General features: G+C 40.5%; 1 protein-coding gene across 2 annotated transcripts in view; it reads right to left on the reverse strand.

The window, feature by feature from the left end:
• Positions 1-16593, reverse strand: part of LOC121194766 (interferon alpha/beta receptor 2-like) — a 29479-nt gene that overhangs the window by 4708 nt on the left and 8178 nt on the right. For both annotated transcript variants that reach the window (XM_041057781.1, XM_041057780.1), the window contains exon 7: positions 13302-13417. In XM_041057781.1, the coding sequence (XP_040913715.1) occupies positions 13302-13417 (116 nt within the window). The remainder of the gene's footprint in view (positions 1-13301; positions 13418-16593) is intronic.

The raw sequence follows: 16593 nt of genomic DNA on the forward strand, positions 1-16593 counted from the left end.
TTGAATTCAAGTGTTCCAATCACTTCCATGGCCACAGGTATATAAAATCAAGCACCTAGACATGCAGACGGCTTCTACAAACATTTGTGAAAGAATGGTTCGCTCTCAGGAGCTCAGTGAATTCCAGCGTGGTACCGTGACAGGATGTAACCTGTGTAACAAGTCCAGTCGTGAAATTTCCTCACTACTAAATATTCCACAGTCAACTGTCAGTGGTGCTATAACAAAGTGGAAGCGATTGGGAATGACAGCAACTCAGCCATGAAGTGGTAGGCCACGCAAAATGACAGAGCAGGGTCAGCAGATGCTGAGGCGCATAGTGCGTAGAGGTTGCCAACTCTCTGCAGAATCAATCACTACAAACCTCCAAACCTCATGTGGCGTTCAGATTAGCTCAATAACAGTGCATAGAGAGCTTCATGGAATGGGTTTCCTTGGCCGAGCAGCTGCATCCAAGCCATACATCACCAAGTGCAATGCAAAGCGTAGGATGCAGTTGTGTAAAGCATGCCGCCACTGGACTCTAAGGCAGTGGAGACGTGTTCTCGGGAGTGACGAATCACGTGTCTCTGTCTGGCAATCTGATGGACCAGTCTGGGTTTGGTAGTTGCCTGGATAACGGTACTTGTCTGACTGCATTATGCCAAGTGAAAAGTTTGGTGGAGGGGGATTATGGTGTGGGGTTTTTTTTCAGGAGTTGGGCTCAGCCCCTTAGTTCCAGTGAAAAGAACTATTAATGTTTCAGCATACCAAGAGATTTTGCACAATTTCATGCTCCTAACTTTGTGGGAAAAGTTTGGGGACAGCCCCTTCCTGTTCCAACATGACTGTGCAGCAGTCCACAAAGCAAGGTCCATAAAGACACGGGTGAGTGACTTCAACCCGATAGAACACCTTTGGGATTAATTAGAGCGGAGACAGTGCAGGCCCCCTCGTCCAACATCAGTGTCTGACCTCACAAATGCGCTTCTGGAAGAATCGTCAAAAATTCCCATAAACACACTCCAAAAAAGTTGAAGCTGTTATAGCTGCAAAAGGTGGGCCGACATGATATTAAACCCTATGGATTAAGAATGGGATGTCACTCAAGTTCATATGTGTGTGAAGGCAGATGAGTGAATACTTTTGGTAATATAGTGTATCTCTGGAGTGCAATACATACAGTCCCCTCCAAAAGTATTGGAACAGTGAAGCAAATTCCTTTATCTTTTCTGTGGACTGGAAACATTTGAGTATGACACCGAAAAACAAATATGAGACAAAAATTCAACATTTCAGCTTTGATTTCCAGGTATTTACATCTGGTTCTGATGCACAACTTAGAAGATAACATTATTTGTAAAGGAACACTACATTTCTGGGTGATCAAAAGTATTGGAACATGTGACTGACAGGTGTGTTTTGTTGCCCAGGTGTTTCCTATTACACTAATTATTCAAACAATAAATAGCACTTGCTCAGTTTCACATTTGGGTTTTGCCAGAGGAGACTGCATTTACAGCAAGAAGTGTAACAAACATGAAAACCAGAGAGCTGTCTATGAGGGAGAAAGAGGCAATTGTGAAGCTGAGAAAAGATGGAAAGTCGATCAGAGCCATTGGACAAACATTGGCCATAGCCAGTACAACGATTTGGAATGTCTTAAAGAAGAAGGAAACCACTGGTGTACTAAGTAACAGACGTCGAACAGGTAGACCGAGAAAAACAACAGCAGTTGATGACAGAAACATTGTGAGAGCTGCAAAGAAAAACCCTAAAACAACTGTTAGTGACATCACCAACAACCTCCAGAGGGCAGGAGTGAAAGTATCAGTATCTACTGTTCGCAGAAGACTTCATGAGCAAAAGTACAGAGGCTACACCAGAAGATGCAAGCCACTCATCAGCAAGAAGAATAGGAAGGCCAGGCTGGATTTTGCCAAAAAGTATAGAGACGAGCCTCAAACATTCTGGGACAAAGTGTTATGGACTGATGAGACAAAGATTAACTTTTACCAAAGTGATGGAAAGGCTAAGGTTTGGAGAAAGAAAGGATCTGCCCATAATCCCAAACACACAAGCTCAACTGTTAAACATGGTGGAGGCAATGTCATGGCTTGGGCTTGCATGGCTTCTTCTGGGATGGGCTCATTAATCTTCATTGATGAGGTAACACCTGATGGCAGCAGCAAAATGAACTCAGAAGTCTACAAAAACATTTTGTCTGCCAATTTAAAGAAAAATGCAACCAAACTGATTGGGAGATCCTTCATCATGCAGCAAGATAACGACCCAAAACACACTGCAAAAACAACAAAGGAGTTCATCAGGGGCAAGAAGTGGAAGGTTTTAGACTGGCCAAGTCAATCTCCAGACTTGAATCCTATAGAGCATGCTTTTCACTTGCTAAAGAGGAAACTGAAGGGAACAACCCCCCAAAACAAGCAACAGCTGAAAGAGGCTGCAATGAAAGCCTGGAAAAGCATCACAAAAGAAGAATGCAAAAGTTTGGTGATGTCAATGGGTCACAGACTTGATGCAGTTATTTCAAGCAAAGGATTTGCAACAAAATATTAAGTCTTATTTGCTTTAATTATCTGTTCCAATACATTTGAACACCTAAAAATGTGGTGCTTCTTTACAAAAAATGTTATCTTCTACGTTGTGTATCGGATCCAGATGTAAGTACCTGGAAATAAAAGCTGAGATGTTGAATTTTTGTGTCATATTCATCTTTTGGTGTCAAACCCAAATGTTTCCAGCCTACAGTAAAAATAAAGGAATCAGCCTCATTGTTACAATACTTTTGGAGGGGACTGTAGATGTCTTTGACAATCAAAAACATTATGTTTTCATATTGTGATATAACCTAAATACCAGAGTACATCACAAGTTCCCAGAGCCAAATGTGTTGGTGTTATGATATTATTACAGAAAAGTTGCATTTCAAAGACTGAAAACTGAAAATCTTCATGTTTTTTACTTGACACTGTCATTTAAGGTGATAAGGCTTTAGACCGGCCTGATACGGTGGTGGTGAAGGAGACGCGCCTCCCCTACCATGGCTGTGGTGTAAAATTCAATGAGTCATTTCCCCAGGAGGGATCAATAAAGTAAATAAAAAAAAATAAAAAAATTTAAATGATTAACTGACTAATAAATTAATCAACCAATTTTTATAATTTTCAAGAAAATACAGTAAACTTGGTATATTTTTACACACTTGAAACACACACCTCACTTGATACATAAAGCTAAACTTTTTGTATCACAGCAGCAACAGCACATTCTCCAGCTAGTAGGGATGCAGGGTCTTGCTCAAAGGCTTTTCACCAGAATGTATATTTGGTTGTCATCACAGCTTCACCTCAACTTTTCATTATACTGACAACTGTTAACATGTATGCATATGTTCTGACATTTAACAAGAATGAAGCTGTTTCTTTTCCCCACGTGCTATCAAGCAATGTCTTTCCCAACAGTCGAAGTGTTAATGAATCATATTAAAGAAAGTGCGATGTCACAAACTGCAGGGTGCTCAACTGTATTTTGGAAAACAAACTGTGGGCGAGCAACCAAAAGCCTTGTGTTCCCGTCCAAATATGACATTTATTAGCCACATACAAGTCCTGTATGAGGGGGAAGTCCCTCTGTATCTCACTGCCAGTCTGACTGACTTTAGGCAATTAAAAATGGAATATGAAACCGCACCCTATTTTACAGAAAAGCGTGTTCAAATCCCCCTGCATAAGACAAACACCGCGAATAATAAAAGGTTAACTGTAACCGACGCCCACATCCATATCAGTTCCTACATCACCGCAGGCTGTAATGAAATAAAGCAAATACTGATATGAACTCAAGGTTTCAAAAGGTACTGGTGACTGCCAACTGAACAGTGAGAACAGTATCTAGTGGCTTTTAAAATACTAACCATTCAGCCTGTTTGTGGCCAAAAATGGCCGCCTCCTGTTTCCATTCCCAAAATGCTATAAAATGAATATATATAAAAAGATTTTTCCACTTTCACCAACTTGATTTTTTTCATTTGCATGAGTCCTGGTAATGAAAACCAAAATTTCATTCAAATTCAAAATATTAACCCTTTAAATGCCTGTTAGATCACATAATACTAATGATTTATAAAGGGAGAAAAGGGAGAAAAGCATAAATCAAAACTTGTCACCTGATTTATTTTTTAACCAACATTGCAGCTAAGTATATGTCAATAATTAGCAGTAGCAATATTTTTTATCATTATCATTACTTTTTTTGTATAGTCACAGAAAAAACCTCTCTGAGCACATTACATAGTCAAGTGCTTGAAGTAGTGAATATGACCTTCTTGCCATCTTGCCAAAGAAAAAATGATCTGGGAGCTGTTAGGCTTACTTATAGCGTTAGTATTAACTGCACCTGCATAAACTCCAGGACAGATTTATAAACAGTGCCAGAGTTTGTTTTTGTTTCCCCTGCAGTTGCATCTTTGACCTCCAAAGATGTCCTGTGATTTTTTCAAAGAAGAAAGCCACAGGTGCTTTCAGCATACACACAACACATATACAACAAAGCCAAGTTTGCCTGGGAAACTCAAAGCTAAATAGCCTGCATCAGCAGAAATTCACTGCAACTTGGAGGCATGATACATCATAATTTATTTCACTCTGTCTTGCAAATACATATTTCTGCTGCAATTTTATGCACAGGAACAACACAAATCATTATCATCTAAACAACCACAACCATGGCACATTTTACCTAAACTGTATGATTTAATACTGTAAATTAAAAGGAATTAAAAAATGGTCAAACAGTCTCTGAGTTTAACTAAGAATGGAGCCAGAAACAAAAAGCATCCAGTGAAGCAGCAGCTCTGAGGACAGAAACACCTTGTTGATGAGAGAGGTCAGAGGTCAGACTGGTCAGAACGGCTACACTAACTCAGATAACCATTCTTTACAACTGTGCTGAGCAGAAAAGCTTCTCAGAATGAGCAACACGGCCAACCTTGAGGAGGATGAACCACAACAGCAGACCATGTCAGGTTCAGTCAGCCAAGAGCAGAGATCTGAGGCTCATTATGCTCACTTAATTACCCTGTCTGTTTTGTACTGTATTAAACACTGACTGGTTCAAGGTAAGTTCTTAAAATCATTCTCCAGCCACAATCAAATGAAATGTGTCCCCCCCCCCCCCCCCCCCCCCAATCAGCTGCATACTCTGTCACAGTAGAACGGTTGGCTGGGAAAGTAAATCACTGAAGTGACAGTTTTCCTGACCTGCTGCTGGGGTCTGACACAAATCATCTACAGTGGCATCTACAATGACAGACACTGACCAAAAAATAAAGTGAGAAAACAATAAAATGCATACATAGTGCTCAAACACTAAACATGTGGACTCACATTTACTAAAGACATCATCTAACCTCATGCTCTACTGGCAGTTCAGTGAAACCTTTTCTAAGAAGACAAACTACACCATCCTGTTGCTGAGGAAATGGTGAGGTTCCCTGCAGCGGTCTGCCCTTGTCTTTTTTTCTCTTATACCACAGAACAACAACAACCATGCCACATTTCACTCGAGTTATGTGTTAACTGTGTGTGTGTGTGTGTGTTTTGCTCAAATATGTTTCAGTCTGTTGTTCTTTCCTGTCACTTTGCTCAGAAAAAGTTAAGTGTGAATTGCCTGCAATCAGTCAGTCAGTCAGACATAAGAGCTGATATTATCCCAACAGAAGTTTTGGTTATAATGACTAAACCTATAGTTAGTTACAATTATTTCTATAGACACTGTTACAGTTAAGGAAAAAGCCCATAAAAGGGCTGGCTCAGGCAAATGAACCATCCCTTAGTTATGCTGCTATAGGCCTAGGCTGCTGGGGGACGTTTTTTTTTTAATTACTTTATTTATCCCTCCTGGGGATCCCCCACACCAAGTGAAGGAAACACACACACAAGCATGCACAAGGGGGCTACCTAGTGAGCTGGGGTGGATCGGGTGGATCGGTGCCTTGCTCAGGGGCACCACAGCATGACCACCATCACCATCATGCGCTTGATCGAGGGATCGAACCCACGACCCTCCGATCTCAGGCCGGTCCAAAGCCGCACTCTTAACTTGCTGCACCACATGATCCTCTGCACACCTCTTCTCTCTTTCTCTCCTCAGACCCACTCTCACATTTATTAGCCTTTATTACATGTCATTAACTCTGTGTCTTCTCTCTCCTGTAGTCCTGTGCTTGTTTCTGTCTGGTCTCTCTTTCTCTGTACCTTTCTGCAGGTATCTCTGGCTCCGGAGCTGCATGTTCTCTGTCGGTGGTCCTGGCTCCACCAACCTGCTGCTGTTTATTGTCTACAATTATCCATTTCTAACACATTACTATGTTTAATGCTCCACTCTGCTTAAGATAAATTTTGGATTAATATTCTATGCCGTATTCTATTCTACAAACTTTTACAGGGCCACGATCGAAAGCATCCTGTGTCTCAGTGTGACAGTGTGGTATGGCAGCTGCACAGCACAGGACAGGAAAGACTTAGCCCGGGTGGTGAGGACAGCACAGGGGATTGTAGGCTGTCGTCTACCAGATCTGGACTCAGTGTACACTGCCCGAGTCCAGAAAAGGGCCAGACGCATTGCGACCGATCCCACCCACCCAGGCAATTCACTGTTTGTACCGCTTCCATCAGGAAAGCGGTACAGGAACATTAAAACAAGCACAAACAGACTCAGAGACAGATTCTTCCCCAGAGCTGTAAAAGCAATAGCCCCCCCGCAGTGAAACACTCAACCCCCCTACAGAACCCTCACACAGGCACCCTCCCCCCTCCAGCCAATACACCCACCTTCTCACACACACACTCACACCCAGACAGACAGACAGACAGACAGACAGACAGACAGACACACACACACACACACACACACACACACACACACATCCCTGGTGACAACCACACAGAAGACAATCAACACTGACAGCACTCCATACACTGGACCGCACTAAGCTGCACTTTATTACTTTACTTTACTTACTTTGTGTTTATATTTTCACAAGTGTTCTTTTTTAAGTATTTATGTTATTATTCACATGTGCCTTTAAGCCGAGATTCCCTGAAAAATTTCGTTATGCTTGCATAATGACAATAAAGACTCTTGAATCTTGAATCTTGAATTCTATTCCCACACATCTGGATATAGATCTGATGTGCTGGTTATTGAGCATTTTATATATATATATATATATATATATACACACACACACACTGTAATTTTATATTAAATAATCTGGCACTGATGCACAGAACTCTTTAATAAAAATGCTTAAACATTCACTGCAGGCATGTTTTAGGACATTGAAAAACACTCTGCTTTAAATAATACTTATTTTGAGTCACAAAAAGTTCAGTTGCCTTGTTAAAAATTCTTATAATCACATCCACTCTACCTCACTGAAAAATCCTGAATCTATGTATATGCATATAGTGGACAACAGTAGTCAAACATGTGGGCACACACATGGTTTTCTGCATTGTAGATTAATTAAGAAATAACACGTGGAATTATGTAGTAAACCAAAAAAAGTTAAAAAATATGTTTCATATTTTAAAAGTTGAGCTGCTGGATACAAGATGTCTCCCACCATTTTTTCAGTGCATGTGTAACGAGTGGCTTCCAAACCAGCTCTGATGTCACAAAATCGTCTTGTACAGCCACGTCTCACACTGAGCACAGAGCAACTTCCCTCTTTCAGCTCAAACATCTATGAAAAGTAACACTAACTGAAAGACATGTTTGAGTGGAGGGGGACTTTTAACTGTGGTTTCCCTGACATTGTAGGTATTCATTGTGCTGCATATGCAGAAGTCGGAACAGACAATACAAGACACTGTGTAATATCAGTTTATGTTTTTAAAGCCTTGTTGATGTTTAACCCACATGTTTTCACTTTGACTTTCAAATCAACTACAAAAACCTCTTCTCAGGACTGTGTGATGCTCAGCTTCAGTCTGCAGGGCCTTTAAAGGATAGGTTCACAACTGAAAACCACAGCCAGGTGCCCATATGAACTGAAACAGGTATTGCTTGTTGTGATCATTCCCTCTGTTCATATTTTAATTCATACTACATCAACAGATCCCTTCCTAGTGCACCATCAGTCTAATTGATGCAGGACAAGCTTCACTTCCTCTTTCCGAGAAAAATGTACTGAAACTTTATCTGAGGTTGTTGAGGCTTCAGCCATCCATGTCAGACAAAGTTGCAGCCTTTTCCTCCAAACTTCTTCATAACCTCTCCTTGAATCACCACCTTAACGTGGTGGAGGGGTTTGAGTACCTGAATGATCCTAAGAGCTATGTTGTTGGGGCTAAATGCCTTGGTAGGGTCTCCCAAGGCAAACAGGTCCTGGGGATGGGCCAGACTAAGAGCGGTTCAGAAGCCTCCTATGATTAGAAATGGAACAAGGCCAGTTATGTCGCCAGGTATGGCGCAGCCGGGGCTCCAGGCCTGGGATTGGGGCATGCATGCAAGCCCCTGGTGGCCGGCAAAGCCCGACGAGGGGCTGTCCTTCTGTGGACCCACCACCCGCAGGAGAAGTCATCTTGGGGGGGGGGGGGGGGGGAGGGGGGGGGGAGCCTGAGCGGGAGGTCGAGAGGTACAGACTAAAAATAGTCGGGCTCACCTCCATGCCAAGCCTGGGCTCTGGAACCAAACTCCCTGAGAGAGGCTGGACTCTCTTCTACTCTGGAGTTGCTGAAAAACACTGGGAGATATCCACTTGACCGAATTCACAAAGACCGCTGAAGTCTCATATTAGCTTCAGATAAACATTGACATACACTTTTATCCCCCCATCACTACAATGTAAGCCTGTTAGGAAGGGATCTTTTAAAGGCCAGTATGAACGGGAGGAATAATCACAGTGAGCAACACCTGTTTAAATGTTCATATAGGAACCTGTGCAGTTACCAAAAAAAAAAAAAGAAGAGTTTGAACAGTTTGTCTGTCTGGCACCTGCAGGAAGCCACAGCTCAGAATGGATGATCTGTTATTTCACTGGCTCAGTGTTTCATCTCAAATCATTTTTGCTCATTATCAGTCATTTGGCTTATCTGAAAAATATGCCAAATAGCTTCTGAAATGAAAATACTTTTTAACTTCATGGTGAGTGCAGTGATCCAAAAACACATATTTAAATCTACAGCTTATTAACTCCTTAAGATTCTGAGATGCTATTTCTCGGACATGTCTGTGTTTTATTGTACCTACATAACTACTACATTTAAGGTGGTGCACATGCAGCACATCATTTGAAAGCTGAAAGTCCTATCTTTTCAGTGATATAAACCTTAACAATATACAACAACAATTGTAGGTACAACTAAACCATCTTGTAAAAAACATCAAAGTAATAATGTCGCCGCATATTGTGTTTATTTTTCCACTAGTCACCCTGCGGTTCAACACGCAGGGCAACAACAACAAAAATGGTCTTGTTTTGTCGGGAAATATCCAAAGAATCACGTCCAGCGGAATAATACAATCAAAAACATGTTTTTAGGTGCATAAAGGATCAAAAGTTGCAATCGTATCGTTCTGACTCGAAAACATATCCCACTATTTCTTCTTCTTTCTACTTTTTGTCGCCTTTGTTTTGTGTTGAAAGTTGATCCCATGGAGCTTGATTTGTAGTCCCTGCCCTCTGCTTTTGATTGACACCTCATTTGACCATCCAGGAAGATCTATGGCCTGCCCATAGCGAGAAATAGCCAATGAGCGACTCTATCACGTGAAAGTACATCACCCTACTCTTACGCCTGTCGTTTTCGCCTATCATATCTTACACTGAATCTGATCTAATAGTCACGGGGGATGTGTCACATGTTGGGGTTGTGGAAGGAGGATGGGCTACAAGACCGTGCGTAAACACATATTGGATGCCAGCTAGTCGTGCGTACGTGCGTAAAAACAGTAGTGAGACGGTTCTTATGGCTCGGCTCACTAAAAAATGCCGGCTCTTTCGGCTCCCAAGGGGTTCCGCAGATTTTTTTTTTTTGCTTTAATTAATTTATTAACAAAATAATGTAAAATTACGTGTAAAATGAATTAATTTTCCTGCGGTCACTCATTTTCTCATTTACTCATCCCATCGTTCACTTAAAAGAGCCATAAGCCTAAGAACCATTTCGGTCGCGACCGACACATGATCTTGCACTGATTTGGAGTCATTTGGTTACATGACCTGGAAGCTATTGAGCTAAAATGCTAATATTTACATTAAAAAATTAATATAAAATCTCAGGAATGTTAAAATGGGAGAAAAAAAGGTGTATCTCAACCAGCCAATGTAGTACTTTGATTCTGCACTGATTTGGAGTCATTAGGTCAGATGACCTGGAAGCTATTGAGCTAAAATGCTAATATTTACATTTAAAAAATTATTAAAAATCTCAGGAATGTTAAAATGGGAGAAAAAAAGGTGTATCTCAACCAGCCAATGTAGTACTATGATCCTGCACTGATTTGGAGTCATTAGGTCACATGACCTGGAAGCTATTGAGCTAAAATGCTAATATTTACATTTAAAAAATTATTAAAAATCTCAGGAATGTTAAAATGGGAGAAAAAAAGGTGTATCTCAACCAGCCAGTGTAGTACTATGATCTTGCACTGATTTGGAGTCATTTGGTTACATGACCTGGAAGCTATTGAGCTAAAATGCTAATATTGACATTAAAAAATTAATATAAAATCTCAGAAATGTTAAAATGGAAGAGAAAAAGGTGTATCTCAACCAGCCAGTGTAGTACTATCATCCTGCACTGATTTGGAGTCATTAGGTCACATGACCTGGAAGCTATTGAGCTAAAATGCTAATATTTACATTAAAAAATTATTAAAAATCTCAGGAATGTTAAAATGGGAGAAAAAAAGGTGTATCTCAACCAGCCAATGTAGTACTATGATCCTGCACTGATTTGGAGTCATTAGGTCACATGACCTGGAAGCTATTGAGCTAAAATGCTAATATTTACATTTAAAAAATTATTAAAAATCTCAGGAATGTTAAAATGGGAGAAAAAAAGGTGTATCTCAACCAGCCAATGTAGTACTATGATCCTGCACTGATTTGGAGTCATTAGGTCACATGACCTGGAAGCTATTGAGCTAAAATGCTAATATTTACATTAAAAACTTAATATAAAATGTCAGGAAAGTAAAAATTGAATAAAAAAAGGTGTATCACAACCAGCCAGTGTAGCACTTTGATTCTGCACTGATTTGGTGTCATTAGGTCACATGACCTGGAAGCTATTGAGCAAAAATGCCAATATTTACATTTAAAAAATTATTAAAAATCTCAGGAATGTTAAAATGGAAGAAAAAAAGGTGTATCTCAACCAGCCAATGTAGTACTATGATCCTGCACTGATTTGGAGTCATTAGGTCACATGACCTGAAAGCTATTGAGCTAAAATACTAATATTTGCATTAATTTTTTTTTTTTTAAATCTCAGGAATGTTAAAATGGAATAAAAAAGGTGTATCTCAACCAGCCAGTGTAGTACTATGATCTTGCACTGATTTGGAGTCATTTGGTCACATGACCTGGCTGGTTGAGATACACCTTTTTTTCTTCCATTTTAACATTCCTGAGATTTTTAATAATTTTTTAAATGTAAATATTGGCATTTTTGCTCAATAGCTTCCAGGTCATGTGACCTAATGACACCAAATCAGTGCAGAATCATAGTACTACACTGGCTGGTTGAGATACACCTTTTTTTATTCAATTTTTACTTTCCTGACATTTTATATAAATGTCTTAATGTAAATATTAACATTTTTGCTCAATAGCTTCCAGGTCATGTGACCTAATGACACCAAATCAGTGCAGAATCATAGTACTACACTGGCTGGTTGAGATACACCTTTTTTTATTCCATTTTAACATTCCTGACATTTTGTATTAATTTTTTAATGTAAATATTAGCATTTTAGCTCAATAGCTTTCAGGTCATGTGACCTAATGACTCCAAATCAGTGCAGGATCATAGTACTACATTGGCTGGTTGAGATACACCTTTTTTTCTTCCATTTTAACATTCCTGAGATTTTTAATAATTTTTTAAATGTAAATATTGGCATTTTTGCTCAATAGCTTCCAGGTCATGTGACCTAATGACTCCAAATCAGTGCAGGATCATAGTACTACACTGGCTGGTTGAGATACACCCTTTTTTTTCAATTTTTACTTTCCTGACATTTTATATTAATTTTTTAATGTAAATATTAGCATTTTAGCTCAATAGCTTTTTAAAACCAACCCACATTTAACCCACATTTTTATTTTGAAAACCGGAAGTTGGTCCACGCTGTAGCATCCTAACGCTGACTTTCTCAACCTCATCCGTCTATTTTCCGTAAAGTCTGTAACACGGGAGCACTTGAAATGTTGGAACGGCTGGCTTGACTTCGGAAATAGGAGAGGCGGCTGGCTTGACCGCAGTGAATAGTTGTGTGTGTTTCATTCACATAAAGGTGTTGTTTTCTGACCATAGCACTTGTTCTGACTCTTTCTTATAATGCATGTGTTTAGTTTCAATAGAATAATGAGCAATGTGTTTTTTCTTCCATAACTCAAACTTTTGAATATGGAATATGATTCCTCTAAGCGTCACCTTTCATTAGAGACCTCATTGATGTCTGTATGTTGAAGCATTCAGGAGTTATACCCTTTTTTATCCTGGCGTGCCCAAGAGCTATCCAAAGTGCCCATTTTGGACACTCTAGAGAAGGCCTAGACATAACCACAGAAAAACCTGTGCAATTTTTTTGTACAATTACTATGAAATTTGAACATGGAATGGGTAGGACTTCAGTCTAAAGAACTACTTTATCATCTAATCCATACCTACAAGCCCAGGTTATTGAGAGATGCGTTTTTACATAAAAAATCCAGGCAAGGAAAAAATTTTTACAGTTTTTACTATTTTCTGTGTTTAATACCTGTTACAATTACAGTACATCAGACTGCTGAAATAAAAACTTCAGAGTGTTACCTTCACAAAGAGACCAAACGTTTGAATGTACTCCTAAGGGCTCAAGAACAGCTTTTAACTTAATTTGGGTATGTTTTTGACAGGTGTTTTTGGCAAATTTGGCAGGAATCTTAAGGGGTTTAAGGCCTAAATATTAAGTCAGAGATGGGATCATCATTTGTGATGTACCTTCCAAGCACTTGTACCATTAGCACTGCTTGTATTTCACTACCACCTACTACTTTATACAAAACAGATGTAAATTTTACCTACCAGAACCTCTGGTAGTGGCCTCCCTTTCAGACAGATGAAACCAGTGAAGAACAGCAGGGCCAAGACGACCAAACTGAATATCACCAACAAACAGAGCACGACTGAGATCCATGGGTCTACAGAGAGGAGACGGGGTCACAAGAACAAAAAGAGACACATCTTGAAAATTATTTTGGGAAAAAGGTTAAAAAAATAAAGAAGCTTTCACTAAAGAGCAGGTTATTATACTGAGATGAAACAACTTGACTTTAACTGGATGTGTTTTGAAGCAGTGACTGAAACACATCAAGGACCTGGTTTCCTCCAGACAGAGATGAAGACACAAGTTCATGGTATTGGAAAGCAATAAAAGCTCAGAGGGGTTGATGAGTGTCCTGAGATTACACGAATGTCAGGTAGCCAGAACTGTCATATTAATGTGTTGTGTACTGCTGGTGTGTCGTTAATATGCCACTCAGATTGACAGAGTGAAGCTCAGTCTGACAGGCACCTGAGTCAAACTGCAAAGTGAGGAGGAACAAGGAGGTGATGTAATCTGAGACTGAATCAATTTAACAAATACCGAAAATCAGTTTTTGTAATAACATTAATAACAAGTATATCACACCCCATCATGTACAGACTAAACAGGGGTGCAAAAGGTAACACAGGCCCTGCTCAGACCTGGTATTAGAATAGATTTTGTCATTGAACAATGTCCAACAAAATTACGGTGGCACTTCCCTCTAAGGTGCTTGTGTGTAATACAAAATACAAAAAGAAAAGAAAAAATATATATATAAAGATAAAAATATGAAGTAAAAAGAGTATATACATGTATGTACAAGAGCAGCTAAAATGAAGAAAAGAAAGAAATAAAAATTTTCCCACATTGCGCACTTTGTGGTTGAAAAATATTGCACAGTGATGTATATTGCACATATGAGTTCAAGTTTGATTTTTTATTGCATATTATGATCATTTAGCAGCCTGATGGCACTGGGGAAAAAACTGTCCTTGAGGCGGTTTGTCCTGGTTCTGGTTGCCCTGAGTCGCCTGCCAGAGCAGCTCAAACAGGTGAGAGCCAGGGTGTGAAGTGTCCTTTAGGATGGCTGTGGCTTTCCTGAGGCAGCGGGTGGTGAAAATATCCTTCAAGGAGGGAAAAGGGCAGCCGACAATCTTCTTTGCTGTGTTAATGATCCTCTGTAGCCTTTTCCTGTCTGCCTTAGTGCAGCTGGAGTACCACACCGAGATGCAGTAGGACAGGATGCTTTCCACAGAGGAGCGGTAGAAGATCAGCAGAAGCCTCTTCCCCACCCTGTTCCTCCTGAGCACCCTCAGGAAGTGCAGATGTTTCTGGGCCTTCTTGGCGACTGCTGTGGTGTTTTCGGTCCAGGAGAGGTCAGCCGAGATCAGGGTGCCCAGGAAGCTAAATGACTGGACCCTCTGCACACAGTTGCCATTTATGAAGAGGGGGGCTGGGTCCTCTCTGAATTTCCTGAAGTCCAGGATGATTTCCTTGGTTTTCGTGGTGTTCAGTGTCAGGCTGTTGGCTGAACACCACAATGTCAGTTTGAGGACTTCATCCCTGTAGGCTGACTCATCCCCCCCAGAGATCAGTCCCACCACTGTGGTGTCATCAGCAAACTTCACAATGGTGTTGTTCTGGTGGACTGGGGTACAGTCCACAGTACAGAGGCATTACAGGACCTGCCTCCCCACCCCTGTGGTCGGTTGGTGAGGAAGTCATTGACCCAGGAGCAGGTGAGTGGAGGGAGACCTAGGTCAGACAGCTTCCTCACTAGGATGCCCGGGATGATGGTGTTAAACGTCAAGCGATAGCCCACAAAGAGCATCCTTATGTAGTTCCCTCAAAGCTCTAGGTGGCTCAGCGCAGTGTGTAGGGTGATGGCTATGGCGTCCTCTGTCGATCTGTTTGCCCTGTAGGCAAACTGATGAGGGCCGATGAATGGGGGGAGGCAGTCTTTGATATGGTGGAGGACCAGCCACTTCATAATGATGGGAGTGAGTGCCACCGAGCAGTAGTCATTGAGGCTGTCTGGGGCTAATTTCTTGGGGACAGGGATGATGGTCTGTGACAGGGACAGGTTGAAAATGGTGGTGAAGACCGGTGCCACACTGAAGGACAGCCTGCTCACCTGACGTCCTCTGTGCAAGAGGACGTATGTACTCATTGTAAACAAACACAAGTCGTACAGATGGTGTGAGCTGTCTTTGTCCACGCCATCTGACGTTTTTGAAAAGCCCATAGAGATACATCAGTAGTACATCAGACAGCTTGGGTGATTTGGTTTGACTGGAACACACAGAGGATCAAGCCCAGTCTGTCAGAGGAACGAGGCTCTGCCACTTTTTTTCTCCAAGTGAGGAAACGGAGTATTCACAGTTCACATGATCCAGATTAAATTGATTTATCTTTATCAGATGAAGAGCCAATCATCACCAAAGCTTCTGTCATACAGGAGCCAATAAAAACTAATGGAATGATCAGATTGTCATATTAACATTTAATGTGTATTGATTCACTCACAATGTCTACTTAAGCATTGAGTAACATCTAAGGAAACATTACACCTTAAAAGTTGTTGGTAGCCGCCTGCAGCCTCTGACTGACACAGAGAATTAAAGAATTTTTTCTACCTAGTTATCGTTAACTAGTAAAGATGAAAAAGCAGTGAAAAAGCAGCACCTCCTTCACTCGTCTGTTTTTCTTTGTGCTGGAGATGAAAGTTTGCTGAGCTCTGTTTTCACAGCCTCTTAGGTGAGCTTGACTCTGAACGGATGTTTCCAATGAGGCTTCATTTGCTCACCACAAATAAGTAAATGAAATCATTCAAAACACAAACAACTTGTGTTCACTGTTAAGAACAATAACACATTTTGTCTTTGGGGCAGGGCTTTGCTCTTTACACCTATTACAACTGCTGTTTGGTAAACAGGGTTTAAATATGACATTTAAAAAACGTAATTTCAATTCAGCTTCTGTTGTCGTTCCATTCAGTTTAACTGTCTACAGCGTTGTCTCGTGGATTAGCCTCATGTTCCAAAACAAATCCAAAAGCAATTATGTCATGGTTCTGACAGTATATTGCTTGCTGATATTATCTTAGCATAAAGAAAATGGAACCATCAGGAGCTAAAGTTAACATTAATCTGGCAATTTAGCTGAGGGGCTCAGCTTATTGTAATCATCAGAAAAATGGTAACATTAGTAACATTATACAAGTGGTATTTGGAATAACAACTATGATAGCTAACATTAGACTCCATGGAAAAAACGTTAACACTTAAC

Source organism: Toxotes jaculatrix, chromosome 15, assembly GCF_017976425.1.
Source record: "Toxotes jaculatrix isolate fToxJac2 chromosome 15, fToxJac2.pri, whole genome shotgun sequence".
NCBI lineage: Eukaryota > Metazoa > Chordata > Actinopteri > Toxotidae > Toxotes > Toxotes jaculatrix.